The sequence below is a fragment of the Panthera uncia genome, assembly GCF_023721935.1.
Source record: "Panthera uncia isolate 11264 chromosome A3 unlocalized genomic scaffold, Puncia_PCG_1.0 HiC_scaffold_11, whole genome shotgun sequence".
In the NCBI taxonomy this organism is placed as follows: domain Eukaryota; kingdom Metazoa; phylum Chordata; class Mammalia; order Carnivora; family Felidae; genus Panthera; species Panthera uncia.
In genome coordinates this window covers 77,180,323-77,206,011 of record NW_026057578.1, presented here as the reverse complement: position 1 = coordinate 77,206,011, position 25,689 = coordinate 77,180,323, and the positions used below count along the sequence as shown (strand labels likewise).

At 35.2% G+C, this 25,689-nt stretch overlaps 1 protein-coding gene across 6 annotated transcripts in view; it reads right to left on the bottom strand.

The window, feature by feature from the left end:
* Positions 1-25,689, bottom strand: part of SANBR (SANT and BTB domain regulator of CSR) — a 54,313-nt gene that overhangs the window by 2,917 nt on the left and 25,707 nt on the right. For 4 of the 6 annotated variants that reach the window (XM_049651529.1, XM_049651531.1, XM_049651532.1 and 1 more), the window contains 12 exons: positions 23,909-23,995; positions 23,686-23,796; positions 21,058-21,181; positions 17,447-17,599; positions 9,989-10,134; positions 9,151-9,250; positions 7,643-7,675; positions 6,708-6,807; positions 3,551-3,642; positions 2,624-2,652; positions 2,473-2,546; positions 1,559-1,647 (listed from right to left, as the gene is read on the bottom strand). In XM_049651529.1, coding sequence (XP_049507486.1) covers positions 1,559-1,647; positions 2,473-2,546; positions 2,624-2,652; positions 3,551-3,642; positions 6,708-6,807; positions 7,643-7,675; positions 9,151-9,250; positions 9,989-10,134; positions 17,447-17,599; positions 21,058-21,181; positions 23,686-23,796; positions 23,909-23,995 — 1,138 coding nt within the window. Of the gene's footprint in view, positions 1-1,558; positions 1,648-2,472; positions 2,547-2,623; positions 2,653-3,550; positions 3,643-6,039; positions 6,808-7,247; positions 7,291-7,642; positions 7,676-9,150; positions 9,251-9,988; positions 10,135-17,446; positions 17,600-21,057; positions 21,182-23,685; positions 23,797-23,908; positions 23,996-25,689 lie in introns of those variants that run through there. The other 2 variants (XR_007462217.1, XM_049651533.1) reach the window with 2 other exon arrangements.

Below are 25,689 nucleotides of genomic sequence, written 5' to 3'. Positions count from 1 at the left end.
CAGTAATTTTATTTTGATCTTTAAAATTCAGGCTCTTTGAATTATAATTTATGTGAATAATTTTACATATAGTAAAAATTCACCCTTTTTAGCGTACAGTTCTGAGTTCTGAAAATGCATACAGTAGTGTAACCATTGTTACAAGGGAGAAATACATTTCCATCACCTCAAGAAAATCCCCTTGTGCCTCTCATAAGTCAACCCACGATCAGTTCCCGGCAACCACTTATCTGTTTTATGTCCCTACAGTTTTGTATTTTTGAAAATATTACCTAAATTGAATCACACAGTCTGTGTAGCCTTTGAAATCTGGTTTCTTTCACTTAGCGTAATGTGTAGGAGATTCATTTATGTTACTGATGTATTAGTTCTTTCTTTTTTGTATGCACCACAGTTGGTTTATTCATTTACCAGGTGAAGGACATTTGGATTGTTTCTAATTTTTGGCAGTTCTGAATAAAGCCAGTATAAACATGTATGAACTGATCTCTATGGTGAGTAAATGTTTAACTTTATAAGAAACCGACACACTGTTTTCCAAAGTGACCATTCCTTTTTGCATCCCTACCAGCTATAAATGAGAGTTTCAGTTGCTCTCCATCCTGACCAGCACTTTTTCCCCCTTCATTGTAGATATTTTAGTTGTTATATAGCAGTTATCTTACTGAGGCTTTAATTTACATTTCCCAAATGACTAAAGATGCTGAATCTTTTTATGTGCTTATTTACCATCTGTATCCCTTCTTTCATGAAGGGTCTGGCTAATCTTTTGCCCATTTAGTTTTATTGGATTATTTTATTATTGAGTTTTGAAAGTTCTTTATATATTTTGGACACACCCTTTACCAGGTAAGTGTTTTACACATATTTTCTCATAGATTATGGCTTATCTTTTCATTTTCTTAGTAGTGTCTTTCAAAAAGACCATTGATATTTTGATGAAGTCTAATTTGTCAATTTTTTCTTTCACAGATCATGCTTTAGAATTTTTGACACTGTATGTTAATGATATTGAAATTAAAATTTAAAAAGAAAGATTTTATAAGTTTTATAGGGAAGTAAATTTTTAAATAAAAGAATTAGGGCAAGAGTTTTTGTGAATACATAATACCAATACTAATGTTAATATACAGTGTTATGACTAATACATAGTTTTAGTAAGAACACAGGTATTTCCAGGCATCATTTTCAGCAAGATTACATCTTATTTTAGAAATAACATCTAAGCACTGCCTACAGAGTTGACTGAAATCAGCAACTTCCAAAAAGTCACCCTCTGGATAGTCAGCAATGCACAGCTAATCTACTCGTGGTGTGACATTACACTTTCAGCAATAACCTACCTTATTATGTGTGTTATAGAGGACTTATGGACCACGGGTGATACGAAGGTGGACAACGTTTATGTGAGTGAACTGGTACAGAATATAAAAATATATTAAAATATTTACATTAGTTTTTAGAAATTCTGCCTAAAACATCTTTATATTACTCATGATGAAAATAAAGTAGGAAGGCATATCTATGCAAGCACAGTGCCCTAGCACATAATTCTTACTTCTTTTGCTTCCTTTGACTTGACACGGTCCAGATCACCCAATCTCATCTTTATTAGGTGCCCTGTAATTTCGGACATCCGCCGCTGATCTGGAGGTAAAATATAATAAACCTAACTTTTTATGGGGATGATTTATAACTTCTGTTTCTTAAAGAACACACACTTCAATTATCATGAATTTATGAAAATACCATTAGATACTATTTTACAGACATCTACACATATTTATCTTTGAAGAACTTTAGGCAGCAAGTGGTAAAATGGCTTATACATAGGTAATTGTGCTGCTTTTAAAAACAATTTGACAATAAATTTCATATATTAAAAAAATAAAAAAATTAAAAATTAAAAAAAGATTAAAAACAGACCTATTGGTTACATGTTATAATAAATAGTGAAGAACAACAAAAAAAAACCACTGTAAATGAACCTAAAATATGATGCGCAAGTAATGGGCAAAAGTCAGTCTGAGACCTCCAAACCACAGGTGCATAAAACAACACATTATCTGCTGGGGTTGTCTACTAATACAACTCTGGTTGATTCCTAAGGGAATGTGCAAATTCTGGGCTTTATTCCAGTTGGAACTTTTAACGCTATTCAGCATACTGCATAAAATCAAAGATTCCTGGGGCACCTGGGTGGCTCAGTCGGTTGAGCGTCCGACTTAGGCTCAGGTCATGATCTCACAGCTCGTGAGTTTGAGTTCCGTGTCAGGCTCTGTGCTGACAGCTCAGAGCCTGGAGCCTGCTTCAGATTCTGTGCCTCCCTCTCTCTCTGCCCCAACCCACTTGCATTCTGTCTCTGTCTCAAAAATAAATAAACATTAAAAAAAAAATTAAAAAAAAAAATGAAAGATTCCTCTCACTGTTATTTATACCTAATCTGTACGTTACCTAAATATTAAAACTTACCATCTTCCCTTTGTGCATCCTGGTTGAATCTCAAGGATCTTGTGGCATCCCATTTATTCTTCTGCATACTCACGCTATTAGAAAATTTAAACAAAAATCAGCACTGATGCTTTAAGAGTGAATATCTGATGGATTAAGGAGCAATACTCACATGAAAGGAGACACATCTCTAGAAGTTGACTAAAAAAGAGTAGATAACATTAAGGTCCAATTAGAACATATTTACTCATTAGTGTTACAGTTTAAAATAAAAAGCAGCTTAATTTATTGAGTTCAAGACACCGTACCAAAAGCATCACAAGTATTATTTCATTTAAACCTTGCAACAACCACACGAGACAGCAGCCGTAATTATCTCTATAATAAAACAGGCTCAGAGAAGTTAAAGAACTTGTCCAAAGAGATATAGACCTAAATTTGAACCCAGCTTTATCTGTCTGACCTGGAAGCCCCAGCTTATACAATCTTTTAGAATTCACCCATTTGTGTGCTTGCAGCACTTGGCACGCAGATGAACGTACAACCTGCCCAATATAATTGTGTGGAACTTGTCTCAGTGCAGCCTTTCATACATTTTTGGAATCTATGATTTCTCTTTTAGTCAAATATGGTTATTATTGTCCTCTTAATCCTACCTGGCTTTCAAAGGCATGTGAAATAAGAATTATTTTAAAAGCTCATAAAATACAATTTATTTAAAAATTATAAAGTCTACTTATTTATCTCATTTCAAAGTTTTTTGAACAAGTACTACTGGTTCCAGATTCAAAAGTTACAAACAGCACATATAGTGAAAAGTATCTGTCTCCCATTCACTTCCCTTTAGAGGCAACATTTTATGCATATATAAGGAAAGATATATAGATTCCTCTATCTATTCTATACTATGTATACTTTTTCTCACCTATCAATATATCTTAGAGATCTTTAATCTGTTTATGTGGAACTTCTTTGTTCGTTGCTATATCTCTAGCATTCCACTGTATGTTCTTACTCTTCTTCAGATTTTTCTTGGCTCTATTTGCCTGCTTATTTCTCAATATGAACTTTAGAACAGTAATAGATAATTTAGAGTTACCTTCTCTAACACCTTTTCTTTCTTCTGACCACAGGGTGAAGACATCTGCTTTTTTGGTTGTTTTGTGAACTTCTTTGGCTTTTCCTTTTTCCCTGACAAAAGAAAGTCAATGTTATGAGCATAAGTTTCACATACTTCTCCAAAGCACTTATTACTTACTTCCAAACAATAAAACCATTTTGTAAAAAAGACATGTTTCTTAAAACTAACAAATTACCTCTAAATAAAATATAAATATATTGAGAAGTTGAATGTACTTTATAGGGGTTAGTTTTAATTACTTTTCTTCTTTCTACTTGTCAAAACCTTAAGGAGAAAAAAATCAGGGCAATAATTTCAAAATCCCAGTGAAATTAAATGTTGAAAATGTTGGGGGAAACTATATGTATTTCTCTGAATCTAATTTGATAGTGGTTTTAACACCTAATTCCAAATTTTTATATACCAAAAAAAAAAACAAAAAACAAAAAACAAAAAACAATACCATAACCCAAAAAAACACAGTTTGGGAATGGGAGGAATGAAGAACTCACAAAAAAGCTTTAAAATGTCTTTGCTTGGGTGGGTGGGAAGGGGCTATTTGGGTAAAAATGGAGGTAGGACAGAAATGATTTTGGGAGGAAGCAGATTTGGGACAAATTGTATTCTGAACTAGTGCTTTGCTACAATCAATATTCTGAATTTATTCTAGCTGACAGTGTAGAGGACAAAGGAAAGGAAAAGAAAAGAAGGAGGGGAAAGATGCGTTTCTCTAAAATCAATGTTGGAAGGTAAGGCGAGTACATCAGATCACTGTTTCCCAAACATCAAAAAGACACGATAGGGTGAGATTAGAGTGTGACGACAAGTTCCTTCTAAAGAAAAGAATGGTAGAAAGAGAGCAAAAATACTATAAACAACCAAATGTAGGTACTGACAAATAATCAAAGGGAGGTAGAAAGTTGAGTGTTTACATTTAAAGGATGCATGAGGTGGGGAGGTAGGGGAGGGATTGAATGAAACAGGTGATGGGGTTAAAAGAGTACACTTATCATGATGATATGCTTATCACAATGAGCACTGAGTAATCTATAGAATTGTTGAATCACTGTATTGTACACCTGAAACTAATAAAACACTCTATGTTAACTATATTAGAATTAAAATTAAAAACTTAAAAAAAAAGATGCATGAGGTAAGAATTGTGAGTTTATGGCTTTCTGCCTGAGGGCACTTTTCTCAATATCCCCAGCTAAGGTAGGAAAATTACAGCCTTATGAGCTCCAGGGAAAAGATGATACAATTGAAAGAAAGAGAAGCTGGAAATTTAAAGGTGAAATTTTAGAAGAAAGTCACAGAAGACTGGAGATCTAAAATGTGACTATAAACTCTGCCCAAATGATTGTTAAACTATGAAAGTGTACAGGAGACCCTAGGAGATCCAGCTAAGCAGGCAAGCAGAAAGACACTTGCAAGACAGAATTGCTCTTGAAGAGAAGTGAGACTTTCTTGTGCCTTTGACTGGACGATTTCCCAAACTTCATTGAGCTCAAGCTTCTGAAAGCAGGAGCCCTACTTAGGACTAGAAAACAACTAGTAATAGAGAGGGAACCCATAAAGCAAGGTGAAGCTAAGCAGGTAAGCCCCCAAATCTGAATATAAAGTCTGTCAAAAAATTAAAAATAGATCTACCCTATGTCTCAGCAATAGCACTACTAGGAATTTACCCAAGGGATACAGGAGTGCTGATGCAGAGGGGCATATGTACCCCAATGTTTACAGCAGCACTTTCAACAAGAGCCAAATTATGGAAAGAGCCTAAATGTCCATCAACTGACAAATGAATAAAGAAGATGTGGTTTATATATACAATGGAATACTACTTGGCAATGAGAAAGAATGAAATCATGCCATTTGCAGCAACATGAATGGAACTGGAAGGTATTATGCTGAGTGAAATAAGTCAGTCAGAGGACAGATATCAATGTTTTCACTCATATGTGGATCTTGAGAAACAGAAGACCATAGGGGAAGGGAAGGGGAAAAAAACAGTTACAGAGAGGGAAGGAGGCAAACCACAAGAGACTCTTAAATACAGAGAAGAAACTGAGGGTGGAGGGGGTGGAGGGGGTGGAGGGGAGGGAAAATGGGTGACGGCCATTGAGGAGGTGATATACTCACACAATGGGTGATACACTCACACAATGGAATATTGTAATATTGCAATAGTGTAATATTGCACTTGTTGGGATGAGCACTGGGTGTTGTATGCAAGCTAATTTGATAATAATTATATTTAAAAAAAAAAAGGCCCATGTAAGAATTACTTAATTCTCAAAGAAAATATCCTTGTGTCTTTCCTATTTACTGTTATTGAAGGCCCAGAGGACATGAAGTCTTATGTTAACTTGCAGATTTTTGTGTCTAATAGAAATGCAAATGATTCTTTTTTAGAAGAAAAGATAACCTCAAAGGTTATCAGTTACTGCCTAGTAGAACATCAATCAGTTTTGCCACTAACTTGCAATCCTTTTTAACATTCTTTTTCAAGTGTCTATAAATACCCAAGCCTTCAAATGTTCTCTGAACCAACTTTGGCTGTTTCTCTCACTAATGAGTTGAAAAATGTTGACACAAGTTCATTCTGTAGTTGTATAAAATCATGTTTTTAGTTTTTTAAAAATCATACTCTGGTGCTTCATTTGAGTGTCACTTCAAAAAAAATTTTTTTATTATTATGTTTATTTTTTGAGAGAGAGAGAGACAGAGCGTGAATGGGGGAGGGGGAGACAGAGAGGGAGACACAGATTCTGAAGCAGGCTCCAGGCTCTGAGCTGTCAGCACAAAGCCTGATGTGGGGCTCGAACAGTGTCACTTCAAATCATCTCTGGTACACTGATATAAGTCATACATTTTGAGAAACCCCTTAGGTTACGCTTGAAATGAAAACTTGGAGGATTATTTCTCAGTACACTGCACTTTTTAAATAACTTTGTGATTATTCTGTGTTAGTGCCAGGGTTAGAGAATCTTGATGAAGCCTCCTTTATTTATTTTTTTTCCATGTTGTAACCTACCATGTAGACTTACAAAGCTAATTCATCATCCCTTGCATTAGAGCCTTTAGAATGCAACCCCTTCATAAAAGTGAGACTTGATTTTATCTTAGAAATCAGTACTTTGTTTCTTGGATATTTCTTCTTCATCTCCAACTTCATCTTCAGTGACCTCAGATCCAGTGGTATATTCTTCTTCTTCCGAAAATAATGATTGTTGTTTCTGAATTAAAAAAAACACACACACACACACCCTTTTAAAAACATAATATTAATACATCTCTAATGGACGCTTTCAAATTTATCTAAATTTAATGAGTCAAACAAGAGCTAATAAAATGACGAATACCTAATACAACATTCAGGAAATGGCCATAAGAAGTTCTACATTTAGGAGAGGATCACATTACATTAAATATCTTTTATTTATTTCCTTCGCATATTCTAGTAGAGTGTTGGGCCCATAATAGGTCATCAGCATTTGTCAAACTATACCTCTATCACTCAACTGAATGCATGTTCCTTGATATCAGGATTACATTAAAATATAATAATTGCTAGTATTAAAATAGTCCCATAAGCAACCATATGTACACATTCTCTGGATAAACGTGGCCTTGGATTACTCAACCATATCTGCATCAGCTTCCTGCATCTACCCACCCTGCTTTCTGTCATCACTGATCCAAATTCCATTTCCATTCTTCTGAATATTGGTGGCACATGGCAGGGTGATGGCAAAGAGGTAAAAAAAAAAAAAAATCAACCAACGTGTCAATCAAACCACCAAATACCTGGAATTTAATACATTTGTTGCTTTGTTCTATGACCTAATGTGACTTAAAAGTGACTTCAAAAAAGCCACTAAGGAGACTTATGGAGTATATGTCTGTTTTAAACAATGGCATTTTTAGTTAAGTACAAAATTACAGAAGCTGAAAAAGATAACTGCATTGAACTAAAGTCTGTAAAATAAGATACTGGTAAGATTCTATTAAACTAAACTTTAGTTTTGGAAGAAAGAGATCTATGAAAGTAAAGTATAGTTGCTTACTTACCAGTTGCAGAGTCCAGTTTTTCAATGACAAAAACTATAAGACAAAGGAATGAGAGATTAATAAATTTGTATCTACCCAGATTGCAGCTCCTTATTTTCATGTGGATACTGTAAGAGTTGAAAAAAGCTGCAAGTATAGTTCCTTTCCAGGTTGAAACAACTTAAAACTCAGGCTGAAAATGATGTTTTACAAGGTTTTTATAACGGCTGTCTATAAAAAGATGTATATGTTTATAAAAAGAAAAGAAAGAAAAAGAAAATCGGGGCAGCTGGGTTTGCTCAGTCTTAAGTGTTTGAGTTTTGATTTCGGCTTAGGTCATGATCTCACAGTTTGTGAGATCAAGCCCTGCAATGGGCTCTGTGCTGACAGCATGGAGCCTGCTTGGGATTCTCTCTTCTCCTCTCTTTCTGTTCACTCTCCCTCTACTCCCTCTCTCTGCTCATGCTCACTCACTCACTCAAAATAAACAAACATTAAAAAAAAAAAAAAAAGAAAGAAAAAGAAAATCAACACTTCTGGGGCACCTGGGTGGCTCAGCTGGTCAAACATCCAACTTCAGCTGGGGTCGTGATCTCACGGTTCGTGAGTTCAAGCCCTGCAATGGACTCTCTGCTGTCAGTGCAGAGCCCACTTTGGATACTCTGTCTCTCACTGTCTCTGCCCTGTCTCCGAACCCTTTCTTACTCACTCTCTCTCAAAATAAATAAACATTAAAAACAAAACAAAAAAACAAAAAGGAAAATCAACACTTCCCAGTATCATTTCCAAAGGATAAGTAAATCACAGGCAGAGATAATATGATTTAATTTTTGAACTATTTCAATCACTTTTTAATGTTTATATTTTATTATAGATTCAAGAACCAAATTATATATGGATATTCAAAAAACCTCATTTGCTATATTGTACATAATTAAAGAATGTTAATGATTGAATATTTGTAGCCATTTGGAGTTGACAATACATTTTACATAGAATATTTCACTTTGTCAAGTAAATGATACCTCAGCCAATACAAAGCGAGGAAGTTCATGGGCAAATAGAGATTCCCTGGTTGTCAGTAATAAGAATCAAAGGACTTAAAGCTATCTGGCCACCTGAAAAATATTTCAGTTTTGAAACCCTGCAAAAACTAAATGCATTCCTGATTTCAATTAAAAAAAAATTTCATACCAAAAAAGTTTACAGAATTAGAATTAGGAGGGGACAAAATATCCCATTCATACTATCTTCAATCCTCAAATCATTACTTGTTCATAATAAAACCTCTGAAGAACATGTTATATTTTTTCCCCAAATTGAAGTTGATTAATTATTAGTTGAGGGCAAGGAACATGTCCTATTACCCTTACAGTCCTACTAACTCAGCATTTGTTATGATCAGATAGTCAGTAAATGCTTATTAATTGAAAATATCAATTTCAGTTTAAACCCATCACATTTCAGTCAAAGATTAAATGTCACCAATTGTTCATATCAAAAAAGAATAAGTGAAACAAGCTACTCACAGCATTGAGCTCCCCACTTTTGGGGCCCCATGGTGTATTTGGCTCCAATAAAACATCACAGTCTAGACCCTTTTCATCACAGGGACCAACCCCAGAATCACTTGAAAGAAAAAGAGATTTTAGGGAGAAGTGTTCAATTTCAGAAGAAGTTAAATGCAAATGATGTCTATTTTTATTGCAAATGTTTTATAAATGTTCTTTAGAAATATAGTTCTTGAGTATAAGGCATGCCACCTCAACATTTCCATTTCTTAATTCCTCCAGTGATTTCCCCTAGCAGAAGGCACTCCATACAGGGGAGGCACTACTGCATTCCAAGCATCCTACTTGCCAGGTAGTGAGATGGGCTGCTAAGACTGGTACTTTTATGAGAACAGCCTGCAGGAAAGGGTCCCCCTACCCCCAACCCGACAGCTTACTGCAATTGCAAAATGATAGAAGTGACTTCAGAAATTATTAAATCAAGGATTTCAAATTTATGCAAAGATAACCTTAGTCATTTTTTTTCTAGTTGTATCAATCAAGGATTTAAAAAGGGCTTAAGTGACTTCAAAAAAGAAAAAAAAAAAAACCCTCAAAAACTGAATTGCAGGTCCCAACCTTTCAATCACCAAAGACTCTTTTTATTAGTTTTTCTTTCCCTTGGACCTCCCATATTTTTTCTATCAAATAAACACCTGCTTGCTCTTACTGCAAGCTGACATATAATTTCAGTAAGCTTTCTGGAATAACGTAAGCTATGTGGGGTCTGCCATTATTGGTTTGGGGAGGCACAAGGATTCTGAGATGGGAAGCACTGAATGAAGCGCTGCAGCGCGTCCCCCCACCCCCACCTCACCTAACTGTATCTTTAGAAAAAGGCACAACAATGACATCTTTGTGTTTGTGCAGATCGTCCAGTATTCTAGTGGTTGGACACGACAGCAAATCTCCGCCTTCACTTTGATCATGAAGAGCAACTACATGGTCCTTCACTTTACAACCCTGTCATGTAAGAGATACTACGTTAGAGAGGTTGGTTTGTAATAGAAATATTCCTTTAAAGATGATTGTATGTTTTTGTTTTTCTTTGCCCAGCCATATTGTCATATTAACCATTTTATAACTTTTTCTCAAGAAAAAAATAAGGCAGTTGATTCCTGTATAATGCAGGGTTGGGGTGCTGATCCCCTGCATAGTCAAAAATCCACATAACTTTTGGCTCCCCAAAACTTAACTACTAAGAGCCTACTGTTGACTGGAAACCTTACTGATAAACAGCTGATCAACACATATTGTGTGTTATATGTATTATATACTGTATTCTTAAAATAAGGCAAGCTAAGGAAAGAAAATAAAAAGGAAGAAAAAATATTTATGGTACTATACTGTACTTATCAAAAAAAAAATCAACATATAAGTGGATCCATGCCGTTCACCCATGTTGTTCAAGGGTTAACTGTGCTCATACAGAAAAGAGCAAGAAATATAAATGTACACCTTAATAAACAGTCAAGAATATTCATGTAACCAACATTCATTCACATTAAGAAACAGAATATTGCTGGGGTGCCTGGGTGGCTCAGTTGGTTGAGCATCTGACTCTTGATTTTGGCTCAGGTCATGATCTCACAGTTCATGAGTTCAAGTCCCACATGGGAGCCTGCCAGGGATTCTCTCTCTCTCTCTCAAAATAAATAAACTTATATATCTATAAGTGTATACACACACACACAATTAAAAAAACTAGAATATTACCAACACTTTTGGAATTCCTATGGGCTCATTCCTGATTGTAACTGCCTCCTTTCTCCCAAAAGATAATCTTTATCCTGACTTTTATGGTACTCACTTCCTTGCTTTCATCCTTTTACCACTAAAGGATGCATCCCTAAACTTAGCTATACTTTTACCTCACTTGTTTTGTTTAACATTATGTCTTTATGAGTCGACCACATTATTGTATGTAACAATAACATTTGTTTTAACGTATACTATTCCATTGTATGCAAATTCACAATTTGCATATGTATTCTACAGTTGATGGATGGGTTGTTTCCAGTTTGGAGCAATTACAAATAAAACTGTTATGAACAATCTTTTACACTTCCTGGTGTAAAAGTGCTCATGTGTACCAAGTTATATTACTCTCAGAAGTATATGAGTGTTATTACTCTATATACTAACACTTGGTAAGGCATTTTAATCTTAGTCATTCTGGTGAGCATGTAGTAGCATCTCATTGTGGTTTTATTTTTTTTAATTAATTTAATTTTTTTTTTAACGTTTATTTATTTTTGAGACAGAGAGAGAGCATGAATGGGGAGGGTCAGAGAGAGAGGGAGACAGAATCTGAAACAGGTTCCAGGCTCTGAGCAGTCAGCACAGAGCCCGACGCGGGGCTCAAACTCATGGACCACGAGATTGTGACCTGAGCCGAAGTCGGATGCTTAACCGACTGAGCCACCCAGGCGCCCCCAAAATAAGATTTTTTATGGTATTATCTTTTAATAGCTTTATTCGTTTTCCTTTCACATATAGATCTTTTTTTGTGAGTAGTTTGGGATAGATTCCATTTCCATTTTTTTTCCCCAAATGGATATACCAATGTTCCAGGACCTCTTACTCAAAAGTCTATCCTTTGCCCACTGCTCTATACTGCCACCTCTGTCATAGTCAAGTATCCAAGTGGCTCTGAGTACTCTCTTCTACTGGTCTGTCTACTCTTTGCCAGTATCACCCTAATGGCTTTGTAATAAATCTTCATGTTGGGCAGAGCAAGCACTTCTACCTTTGGTTCTTTGAGAGTATCTTGGTTATCCTTGGCCTTCTTCATTTCCACAGACATTACAGTCAGTTTAGCAAAGTTCCCAATAAAAATCTGTTAGTATTTTTATTGAGATTACATTGATCTAAATAGACCAGTTTGGGGAACATTTACATCTTTACAGTACTGAGTTTTCCAATCTATGAATGTGGTATGACAATCCATTTTTTAGTTTTATTTTCTCTCATTAATGTTTTACGTTTTCTGTATAGAGTTCTGGCACATATTCTATTAGATGTAATCCTAGGTACCTGACTTTTTGAGACTACTGTAAATGGTTTCTTTTTATAAATTTGATCTTCTAACCTTGTTTGGTTTATAGAAATAAAAATGGTTTTTGTAAATGATTTTTAACAGATCAATCTTAAATTCCTATTAATTCTAATAATTTATCTGAAGATTCTTCAGGATTTTCTATGTTCACAATGTGATCTGCAAATTATGACAGTTCCTTTTTGATCCTTACACTTTTTATTTTTTTCTTGCATTAATATACTGTCTAGGACCTCCAGTTCAATTTGAATAGAACTGTTGTAACAATGCTCACCCTTATCTTACTCCTAATTTCAAAGGAAAACTTTTCTACATTTCACTATTAAGTGTGACATTTGTTTTAAGTTGTGTATTATCTATTCTTTATTGGATTGTGTTATTTCCCTTTTATTTCTAAATTTGCTAAGATTTTTTTTTAAATCATTCCCTTTATATACATTAATTTGGAAGTTATACATTCTTTTGTCCTTTTAGTGGTTACCCTAGAACTTATAACATGTGTCCTTGACTTATCAAAGTCTAATTTGTTAATACCTCCTGTTTTTCTTAAATTTTTCTTTTAATGTTTATTATTTTTGAGAGACAAAGAGACAGAGCATGAGCAGAGGAGGGGTAGAGAGAGAGAGAGAGAGAGAGACAGAATCCGAAGCAGGCTCCAGGCTCTGAGCTGTCAGCACAGAGCCTGACACGGGGCTCAAACTCAGAAGCTATGAGATCATGACCTGAGTTGAAGTCAGATGCTCAACTGACTAAGCCACCCAGGCACTCCATTAATACCTCTTCTCTTAAACAATGCAAGACCTTTTAAACTGTCAGACCTCCACTTTAACATCCTTCTAATCTACAGGCTATTGTTGTGGGTTTTAAAATTATACATTAAAATCTAGAGTATGTGTCAATTATTTTAAATTTTCTGTTTTACTTATATAGTCCTATATTTATTACAAACATACACACACACACATAAAGTGTTACCATCATTGCTTAATATAGTCAATGTTCATTTAGATTTACCAATATATCAATTTTTTTCTTTGGTCTTCATTCCTTCCTGTATCTTGAGAACATCATTAGTATCTCCTTTAAAGCAATTCGTTGGTTGAAAATTCCTTCAATTTTTCTTTGCCTAAAAATGTTTTTATTTTGTCTTCACTCTCGAAGGATATTTAAGGAAGGCACAGATTTCTAGAATATTAACTATTTCTTTTGGTACACTAAAGACTGAAGGAACTATACTCTGGCTTCCATTGCCACCATTTTGAGATGTGAACTCTCATTATTGATGTTTTGAAGGGAATCTACTTTTTCCATCTGGCTGCTTTTAAATGTTTTCTTTTGTTGTCTGCAGTTTCACTCTGATATGTGCAGGTATGGATTTCCTACCACTTTTACTGGAAGTCACTGGAATTTTTTTTTTGTTTTTAATTCCAGTTAGTTAACACACAGTGTTATATTAGTTTTAAGTGTACAATATAGTGCTTCAACAATTCCATTAAAGGGAATCACCAGAATTCTTTTTATTTTTTTATTTATTTTACTTTATTTATTTATTTTTTTTAAAGAGAGAGAGAGCAGGGGGGAAGGGGAGAGGGAGAGAGAGAGAGAATCTTAAGCACACTCCATGCTCAATGTGAAGCCCAATGTGGGGTTCAATCCCACAACCCTGGGATCATGACCTGAGCCAAAATCAAGAGTCCAACACTCAACCAACTGAGCCACCCAGGCACCCCTGAAATTCTTGAATCTATAAATTAAAATCTTTCAATAATTCTGAAGTATCTCAGCCGTTATCTCTTCAAATTTTGCCTCTAATACATTCTCTTTTTATTTCTATTGGGAACCCCATTAAGAAATTAGTGCTTCTTACATAAAAAGATAAATAGTGTAGAATACTACTATATGAGGTACTTAGAGAATTCAAATTTGTAGAGACAGAAAATATAATGGGAGTTGCCAGGCACTGAGGGGAGGGGGAATGGAGAATGTTGCTTGGCTATAGAATTTCAGTTTTTGCAAGAGGAAAGAGTTCTGGAGACTGGTTGTACAACAGTGTGAATATACTTAATACTACTGGGCCGTACACTTGAAAAACAGTTTAGATGGAAATTTTTATGTTTATTTTACCACAATTTAAAAAATGACATGCACTCTCTAGGTTTCTTACTTTTAGATTTCTCATCATTTTGTCTCTCTGTGCTTCATTCTGGATAGTTTCTTCTGACTTTTATCTTCCAGTTGTATCTAATCTCCTGTTAAATTTAAATTTGCCACTGAGCTTAAATTTGCCACTGAGCTTAAATTTGCTAATAACCCAAATTCCTTGGCAGTAAATCTAATCATACCCATCTGGCAAAACCCCAATTCTGGATGACCTCAACTACCCATTTTCTCCATGTTTGCACTCAACCAGCTTAGGGGTGCTAGAGAGAGTGACATAAAAGACATGTTGGGTTTCATTGTAAATTTATGATTACCAATCTCCCATGGGATCTCAAACTGCTTACTAACCTACAACCTTTCTCTGGAAAATTCACTCTCATGTTTTCCAAAAAGACTACTTCAAACCTTCCCTTTCCCCTTATTATTAGCAGATGGCTTTACCCCCTACTATATAGAGAACAGGAAAGGCATTAGATTGGAAAAATTTATCTAAATGACAAAAACACAATTTTACTAATATCTGCAACCATTCTACTCTTCTCTACTGTTACAACAGAGGAACTGCCCTTCCTCCTGTCTAAACTGAGATTGCCACATGTGCTTATGATCCCACCCTACCCTGTATCCTCATAGCCTTATACTTATCAACCTCTCTTCCTCAACTGGATCCTTCCCACTGCCTTTTAAAAAGGTCTCTCCTGGGGCACCTGGGTGGTTCAGTCGGTTAAGCGTCCGACTTCAGCTCAGCTCACGGTCTGTGAGTTCAAGCCCCGCATCGGGCTCTGGGCTGATGGCTCAGAGCCTGGAGCCTGCTTCAGGTTCTGTGTCTCCCTCTCTCTCTCTGCCCCTCCCCCGTTCATGCTCTGTCTCTGTCTCTCTCTCTCTCAGAAATAAATAAACGTTTAAAAAAATAAATAAATAAAAATAAAAAAATAAAAAGGTCTCTCCTATCAAAACAAAATAAAGCAGAAACAATAAACAAATATCTATAACGTAATACTGACTTACTTTCTACCTTTTTCAAATTTCCCAAAAGAGTTGCTATTCACATTGTGCACATTTGTTCTTCTTCCACTCACTCACTCTGCAACCCTTACCAATCTGGCTTTGGGATCTAGCACTTTGACAAAACAGATTGTTACACTTATGGATTCCAGGTTACCAAAGCCAAAGGACACATATCTTTCATTATTCTACCAGTATTTGGCATCATGGTCCACTTTTTCTTTCTTTAAATACTACTCCCTTGACTTTCACGACAACATCCTTGGTTTTCCTCCTATTATTCCAGCTGCTCCTGATCACTTTCGTTTGCAGGCTCACACTTCTCTATCCAGCCATTAAACTCTGGGAGTCTCTCTGGGCTCTGCCTTAGGCTATCTGCTCTTCTTATGCTTACCCATACCTGCTGGTTTCAATTCTTACTTATTTGCAAGGAGACTTAAAATTATCACCTCCAGGTAGCCAATTCTCTGAGCCCTAAGACCCATGCATCTAACACTCTTTGTTAGACACCTCAATCTCAGACTGTCCAAAGCAAAACTCATGAGCTTCTCTCCAAACCGGATTCCCTTCTTGTTTCCTCGTCAGTAGACAGCACTACCACCACCCAGGAGCACAAGCAAGAAACTGAGTTATCCTCGACTCCTTCTTCCTCTGTGGTATAATCCACCAGGCCATTTCAGTTTTACTTCCTAAATACTGAATTCATCTCTACGACCCTAGGCCAAACTATCATCTCTCTCTAAGACTACCACGGTAACTTCCTCTTGTACCTGACTGCCCTTACTATTCCCAAGCCACTCTCCATCCACACTGTAAGTGATTTTCAAAATACAAAATAAAGAAAAAACTGTAACATGGCCTACAAGGTCCTGGCCCTGCAGGGCCTATTTACCCTGCCAACTTTTTCTCAAACTATATGTTTTCTACAAAAGGCAGTTTCTTTCAGTCTCTCTCATTCACTGTGTTCCTTTTGGCTTTGGTATTCAGATTAGAATGCTCTTTCTTTTCCTCTTTACCTCATATACTCCTATCCATTCTTCAGATCTCAACTGAATGCCAACTCCTTGACTTGAATGCCCACATCAGACCAGCCTATTATAGATATTTACGGCCCTGTGTACTTCTTCAAACATTTCCTTGCATGCTTTTTTTTTTTCCTTTTGATAGTACTGTATGAACTAAAAGCTCCACGAAAGCGGAAACAATCTAATTTTACAGAAATTAGATTATTCTCTGACTTGCACAGTGTGTGAAACAGCTTTGGTGCTTTATAAATAACTGCTGTATGGATGAGGAAGAGAAGGAGGAGGAAGAGCTTTAGATTCTTTCCCCCCCATTTATGAAATCTAATTATATAACCTTTTCAAAAGTGTTACGGATCAAGGACTCTAACCTACAGCAATACTCACATATTGTACCAAGATATATGTGCAAGGATGTTCATTACAACACTGTAATACCATCAATCTGGAAATAATCTAAATGTTGATCAACAGGAGGATGGTTAAATAAATTGTGATATATGCACGGCTTAGGATATTAAACTGCAGTAAAAGAAAATGAAAGATAACCTAAGTATACTGTTGATCTAAAAGGGCAGAATAGTATGAATAGTATGATCAGATTTCCAATACCAAAACATTGCATATAATTTGTGTCTGAAATGTATAAAATGTCTGAAAGGAAACTGTTAACTGGTTACCTCTAAGACAAGATGCAGAACAAGGGAGTGGTGTAAAGAGGGTCTCCTACTTTTTACTATACTTATTTTTTATATTCTTTAAAGTCTTTCCTACAGGAATGTATCACCTTTATACTTTGTACTTTATACTACACTTTTGGGTCATGATCTCAGTTCATGGGTTCAAGCCCTGTATCAGGCTCTGGGCTGATAGCGCAGAGCCTGCTTGGGATTCTCTCTCCCTCTCTCCCTGCTCCTCCCACGCACTCTCTCCATCCCTCTCTCTCAAAATAAATAAACTTAAAAATTAAAATAAATAAATAAATAGATAAAATCTAAAAAACCCCAAAACAACAAAAAACAAAATTTACCTTTGTTAGCTGAGTGGGATCAAACCGAAGAACCTTTTGGTTACAACAGGGATAAATACCAGTGCCAACAGTACTCAGTGAACTTGCTGCAGTTGGATAAACCACCGTTTCTGAGTGATACTGACAATGTGAAAATTCTATACAGAGAAAAGCCTGAAAAAAGAAATATATAAAAGCAATGATTATTCCCACAATGAAATTATACATCTCAAAAAATTTTTACTTAAGACACATAATGTATATTCCATTTACATAATATGTACAGAAAAACAAATCTTTAGAGATACAAAGTAGATTAGAGGTTGCCTAGGGTTGGAGATAGACTGGGAAATGGCAGCAAATGGACACAAGGGACCTTTTCGGAATGATGGAAATGTACTAAAATTGGATGGTGGTAATGGTTACACAACTCTGTAAATTTACTAAAAATCATTGAATTGTACATTTAAAATGAATGAATTATATGGCAGGTAATTATACCTCAGTAAAGCTATTAAAAAGCAAGAATAAAAATACTTCATTCAAAATTCAGGTGCATTAAGTTGATCTCGATGTACATCTAATTTTATAAATGGCTAATCACATGAAAAGTTTTCCAAGGAAAAAAATGAAATAAAATTTGCCTCACTTGATTATTCCTAGACATATTTTTTAAGATAAATATTTAGCACCAATATTAGTGAAAACTATGGAACAATTCTGAATCACTGGTCAAAAACTGACCAAGGTTTAATTATAAAATTAATAGTTTTCAGATGTGTTTTAAGTTCGTAAAATAATTTAAAGAAAATTTAAAAATTAACAATTTTAAGCACTGATGTTGAACCTAAAAGCAGTAAAAGATAGTCTATGATGAGGGAGCACGGGGCAAGCTGACAGCAAAGTACAGGCTAACAGCACACTCCCTCAAGGTGGGCCATGTATGATATCTCCTGGACACTTCCAAAAACAGGAAAGGAAAAAAAAAACAAACCTCCAAATGGTTAAACTAATAAGAGTCTCCATCAGTTCACAAGAAAAAGGCAATCTCCTCAATAGCCTAAGTCCAGGAACTCCCCTACTGTCTTAATGTTAATGCTTTGCTAGAGGGAAAAACAACCTTAGCTTGACAATAGTTAGGTCTCCAGTAAGTCTTTAGCATATGAAAGTCTCTTTGGAAACTTCTCTTTGACTTTACCTATCCCAAGTCCATGGTATATAACCAGCCATTCTACACAACCCCAATGCAGCTCTTCCTGCCAATGGGTCCTGTCCCTGTGCTTTAATAAAGTCACCTTTTTTGCACCAAAGACGTCTTCAAGAATTCTTTCTTGGCCATCAGCTCCAAGCCCCATGATCCCCACCATCACCCCAAAACTTCATCAGTCTATATTCAAAAGTCTTTGCTGTTAGTTCCCATTATGATTTTCAAATGGTTTTTAATTTAAAAATATGGAGTCTGATTAAAGCTATAGGGTGCACATACACAAAATATTTTGCATATGAACTATTTTATGGGTTTATAAACTCTCCGTAATATATATTTTTTAAGTGTTTATTTATTTTGAGAGAGAGAATACCAAGCAGGTTCCATCACAGCCCACAGCCTGATGCAGGGCTTGATCTAAAGACCCTGAGATTGCGACCTGAGCCAAAATCAAGAGTCGGACACTTAACTGACTGAACCACCCAGGCACCCCTAATTGGATTTATTGAAGTGTAACATTCATATAGTAAAATTTATCCTTATACAGTAAACTTCATCCTTTTTATGAGGTGTGACAAATGCATTTAGTCACATAACTACCACCACAGTCAAAGCCTAAGCCACTTCCATCAGCCTAGAGACTCCCCTAGGCCCCTTTTGAGTTCCTTCTTCCACACTAGCCTCACGCAACACTGATCTGTTTACTGTTTCTATAGTTTTGGCTCTTCCGGAATGTCATGTAACTAGAATCATACTGTATTTAGCTTTTTGAGTCTGGCTTCTTTTACTTAGAAAATGGATTTGAAATTTATGCACACTGTTTTATGTGTCAGTTTATTCCTTTTTAGTGATGTATAAATGCATCACAGTATGTTTATCCACCCACCCATGAAGGACTTTATAGTGTCCTACTTTGGGTCCATTATGAAAACAGCCACCATAATAAACATTTCCATACAGGTTTTCATGTGAACATAGGTTTTTATTTCTCTTGGGTAATTACCTAGAAGTAGGATTGCTGGATTGTGTGGCTAATGTAAGTTTAACATTTGCCATGCCTAACAGTTTCCCAAAGTCCTTGAGTCCTTTTGCATTCCTACCAGCTATGTATGAGAGTTCTAGTTGCTCCACACCCTCACCAGCACTATTTACTGTCAGGCTGGTGTATGTAGTAGTCTTCCCTACAATGGAGTATCACTAATAATCAAGGCTATCAGGCTTCTAAAATCTAACTTATTTAGCATTTAGAACACAGAAAATGTGAGGGATTTTTTTCACTTTTTTATAGCATATTGAAGAGTGAGTTATAATATTTAGTATTTATTATGGGGGCGCCTGGTTGGCTCAGTTGGTTAAGCATCCAACTCTTGATTTTGGCTCAGGTCATGATATTGAGGTTGATCCCTGTTCAGGATTCTCTCTTCCTCTTCCTCTGCCCCTCCCCCTTTTCTCATGCTGTCTCTTAAAAAAAATCCAATTAAAAAATTGTGGGGACTAGAGTTCACTGGGTGGAAACTTACACAGTTTGAAAAAACTCACTCTGATGGTTCTGATAAGCTGCTCTTCTTTCTATTTACCAAAAATTATTACTCAAGTGAGAGAGGAAAATTAGTGAGGAAAGGAGATATTAGGGATTTATAAAAAATTTTATGTAGAACACTCTAGATTTATACCTAACACTAATTAGGAATGACTGTGACCTATTAAAATCTATTTATTTTATAAAATTATTTATTACAGGTACCTTCATATAGTAAGCTTCTTGTGGTTTTATTACAGACTTCATTTATTTTTAAAAAATGAACAAAATCTTTTAACCTTTTTGGGAACACAACTACAATAAGCTACAATAAGAAGAGCACATATCAATAGTACCATATCTACAAAGTGTTTCTGAATTTTTGAAGAAATTAATGGGCTGACAGAGAAAGTCTGGCTTAAAATAACTAAAGGTAGTAAGGATTTTGTTGGTTTTTTTCCCACTGAAAAAACAGATTGGGTCACTTAAAACCTGTTGGTTTTCTAAAAATGAGGCAAGGTGTTGATTGTTTCAGCAATGAAAGTAAAAAGGAAGACAAAGATACACAGTAAGAGAGATGAAACCAGATGGAAGGAATGTTTAATAGTGTTACCGTTTTTGCCACTAGTTTCTTTAAAAAGATGTCAGATATTGTCGAAACACATCCAAACATACTAGTTAAACATCCTGTATTAAAAGAGCCTACTATGCGGGGTACCTGGTTGGCTCAGTCAGTAGAGTATGCAATGCTTGATCCTGGGGTTGTGAATTCAAGCCCCATGTTGGATGCAGAGATTACTTACAAACAAAATCTTGAAAAAACAAAAACAAAAACAAAAAAAGGGAGAGCCCGCTATGAATGTTTACAGAACAAGATATTAAAAAGAAAAAAAAAAAAAACCTCACCTGATAACATCTTGAACAAGTTAGCCAGTTGACTGTTCCCCACAAGCGCCAATATACATCTCTCCAAGATTTTAATTCTTCAAAAAGACTATTCAAATACTCATGAACATCCCAAGTTTTATCCCTGGGGAAAAGAGCCTCAATTATTATCTTATTTTACAAGCAAGTAATATAAACAATTTGTTTTCAGTACATGTTTTTAAATTTTGTGGCTTATTTCCAATAACATTCCCCAAATGTTGGTTGTGGGATGGACTATACTGACAGTAGATAAAATTTCATTTGGAGTTTGTTTATTCTCTTTTTCTGTGGACACAAGAAAAAGATATAAAAGATTGAACGCCAAATTATTTTGCTAAACTATACAAATTATTTTGCTGAGCTATGTTAAATGTAGTTTGAGCAGACTAACAGTTGAGACTTAGGCATATGTTGCTAAATAGAACCTTTATTCTAATTGTACATATTATAGAATAAGTTGTTATTAATTATTGGTGATTCTAAACATTTCATTAATATATTATTTATATTATTTTCAAAAGGAATTCTCCAATAATTCAATAATATAGTAATATATAATCAGGTTTTAGTAACATACATTTTTAAGTTATAAACTTAAAAAATAGCAAAGGCTTAAAACCCCATTGGCTATGTCCATATGTAACTCATGTTCCTATTTTTTCCAAATCCCTTAATCTTTTGAACTTTTGCTATTTTTGTCCTTAGTTCAACAAATAACAGGATGTCATGATGTTATTACAAATTACATAGGCACATCTGTTTTAATTAAAGACAACGGAAAAAATATCAACAGCTAACTTGCACGGAAATGCTTTAAATAAATCAAAAATGGATGTTGAAGTCAATATCAATTTTTTTCAAATAGTATTAATAGTTATTGCTGTCAGAATGAAAGTGCTTTCCAAAAGGTGAAATCAAGTCTTAAGACAAAGAAGTATAACATCCTAGGTGCTTACAATAACTAATGAAGATTTCCCTGATTGTCATATGAAGACAAAAATGAAACATTTTAAATATGACTGTAAAGGGTGCCTGGCTGGCTCAGTTGGAGGTGCATGGAACTCTTCATCTCAGGGCCATGAGTTCAAGCCCTATGTTGGGTGTAGAAATTACTAAGAAAATAAACTTAAAAAAATAAAAATAAAATAAACATGACTATGCTATTAATACTAGGGTCATATGTGTTTATATTTGTTTTAATGTTTAAAATATGCAATTTAACATTTATAGTGAACAAAAGTGCTATACATTTTTATCATAGAAGAAAAAAACAAACAAAATTAAAAGCATCCATAATATTATTACTTAAAGGTAACACCACAGTTTACACTTTGGCGAAATGTTTCTAGTTTTATGAACTTTCTTCCCCCCACTTAATTCACGACTAACAACTTGCTACGTAAGTATACATTCTTTTACAACATTATTCTCAAAGGCTGCACATTGAGAATGGATTAGATATGTTACATATAGATATACTACTACATGGATATATTTTAATTCACTTAATCATTTGGATGTTTCCCTTTTTTTCTATTTAAACAATATAGCGATAAATGTTCTTGTTGAGTGCTTTCACAAATCTAACATTACCTCTTTGGAGAAATTCCTAGCAGGAAGATATTTTTAGAAAATACATACATTTCAGAATTTTTGCTTTTCTGAGATATTATACCAATTTGCAACACTCTCCCCCCAACTGATAATGAGAACTAGTTTTGAACCTAAAGGGGAATAAGAAAAGACTACGTAACTAATGAAATACTGACAAAGTATGAAGAATAAATAGATTATGGAAAATTCAATTTTAAAGACAATTTCCTCATTCACCAAAATTTACCTGAAAGTAAATTTGGTTCTCTGTCAAATTCAATATAACATTTGCATAAATAAAATCTGTTAGGGAAATAATTTTTAATGGCAGTGACCAGAATATCTTTCAAGAATAATTTTTACTATTTTAAAGTTTAAAAAATCATGAAATTTACTTAGTAAATAAAATAAAACTTTTGCAAAACTTTGTTTTGAAAGTAGCATCTTTTTTTAAAGTTTTAAAAAATGTTTATGTATTTTTTTTGTTGTTGTTAACGTTTACTCACTTTTTGAGAGACAGAGCGTGAACGGGGGAGGGGCAGACAGAGAGGGAGACACAGAATCGGAAGCAGGCTCCAGGCTCTGAGCTGTCAGCACAGAGCCTGACATGGGGCTCCAACTCATGAACTGTGAGATCATGACCTGAGTTGAAGTCGGACACTGAACCGACTGAGCCACCCAGGCGCCCCAAATGTTTATGTATTTTTGATAGACAGAGACAGGCAAGCAGGGGAGGGGCAGAGAGACACAATTCGAAGCAGGATCCAGGCTCTGAGCTGTCAGCACAGAGCCCAATGTGGGGTTCAAATTCACGAATCGTGAGATCATGACCTGAGCCAAAGTTGGATGCTTAACCAACTGAGCCACCAAGGCACCCCGCAAATAGCATCTTTCTAACTCAAAGTTGGATTACATTCAGAGAAAAATGTTATCCTATGCCTTATAATACTAGTTATGTTTTTAGACAAACACTAGTAATTCACATTTAAAAGCTACATTTTATTGTTACTGCACCTTATGTGAATGTAGATAATATTTCCATGTTGATCCACATTGATTTTTCCAGGAATGCAAGGAATTCTTCTTTCTGTTTCTTTTGTTAAAAGTTTCTTACACAAACAGCATCTATAACACAAAGAACATACAAAAATATCCAAGGAGAAAAATTTTAAATGTAGTAAAATTAAAGAATTCAGCTGCACTGTACAGAATATCAAAGAAAAATACATCACCATACCTGTATAATGTCGCTGCATTATTCCGAGAATCTGGGTTCAAGTACTCAGGATCAAAAAGTCTTTCAATCTTCTTACAAAAAAGTTTACTATTAACAACAAATGATGGACAAATTAATTTTCTATGTTTACATTATGAAAATTACTTGATAGTGATGAAAATAAATACTGATCTACCTGCATATGTAGAAAATAAAATTAATAAATCCTTAGAGAGCCACTCTGGGGATTTACGATATATTTATAGTGTTCTAAGTAAATAAACCTATTAATGAGAACTGCTTAATTAAGAATGTATTTTCAGGGGCGCCTGAGTGGCTCAACTGGTTAAATGTCTGACTTCAGCTTAGGTCATGATCTCACACTTCGTGGGTTTGAGTTCTGGGTTGGGCTCTGCGCTGACAGCTCTGTGTTTCCTCCTCTCTCTGTCCCTCCCCCACTTTTGCGCACTCTCTCTCTCAAAAATAAATACACATAAAAAAAAAAGAATGTATTTTCACAAGAATATTTGGTAAAAATATTCAAGTTTGAGGAACTTGAAAACTTAAGAATCCTGGGTCTACCAATAATAACTTGGCATATTTGAACGTTGTTTTCTCATCTATAAAATGGGGTTAATATGGGGTGCCTGGGTGGCTCAGGTTAAGTGTCCAACTTCAGCTCAGGTCATGATCTCGTGGTTTGTGAGTTCAAGCCTGTATCAGGCTCTGTGCTGACAGCTCAGAGCCTGGAGCCTGCTTTGGATTCTGCATCTCCCTCTCTCCCTCACTCTCCCTCCCTCCCCCACTCACACTCTGTCTCTCTCTCTCTCTCAAAAATAAATAAAGATTAAAAAAAAAAAAAATAAAATGGGATTAATAATCCCAAATTCACAAGGTTTTATGAGGGTTAAATGAACAGTGTTTTTAAAGAGTGCCAGATATAGCATTAAGCAATTGATATATATTAACAAAAACTTATTGATTATACATACTATGAGCAAACTTTAAGTCTTATGTCATTAATTCGAAGTGTATGTCTTGAGGCTAGGTCTGGATTTAGGATATTAATCCCATTTTTAAGTATTTAGCTCTCAGATAATTGTCCTCTGTCTCATCTCCCCTAAGGACTAAACTTTTGTATAACCCCCTGCATTAGCAATTTCCCCCTCTGGAATGAATCATTTTGATTAGCATATAAACATTATCTAGTATCTACCTTAAAAAAAAATCGTCTCCTGGGCCTACCTATCCCTAATGGCTAACTGCTAAAATTTTTAGCATTCATTTAGAGCAAAACATCGGGAAAAAAGTTTGTCTAAATCTAATTGGTCACATTTCTGTCCTCATTTTACTCTACATGGTAGCTGCATTCTACACATTTGATCACTTAATCACTTCCCCACTTCTTTTAAGATTTTATTTTTAAGTAATCTCTGTACCCAGTGTAGGGCTTGAACTCACAACCCTGAGATCAAGAGTTGCATGCTCTATTGACTGAGCCAGGCAGCGCCCCAATCACTTCTCCACTTTTGAAACTATCTTTCCTTTTATCTTCCCTTTGACTCACTGGCTCCTCCTTCTCAGGCCACTAAATGGCCACTCCTCTGTTGAACCTCTAAATATTGGATAGTCTTTATCAATATTCTCTTGCTAACAATTGGAAAATTAAATAAATAAATAGCATTTAAAATAGCACCAAAAAATTTTTACTTAGGAATTAAAAAAAAGAAAGAAAAATATCTCTACACTGAAAACTATAAAATGTTGCTAAGATAAACGGAGGGTTATACCATGTTCATGGA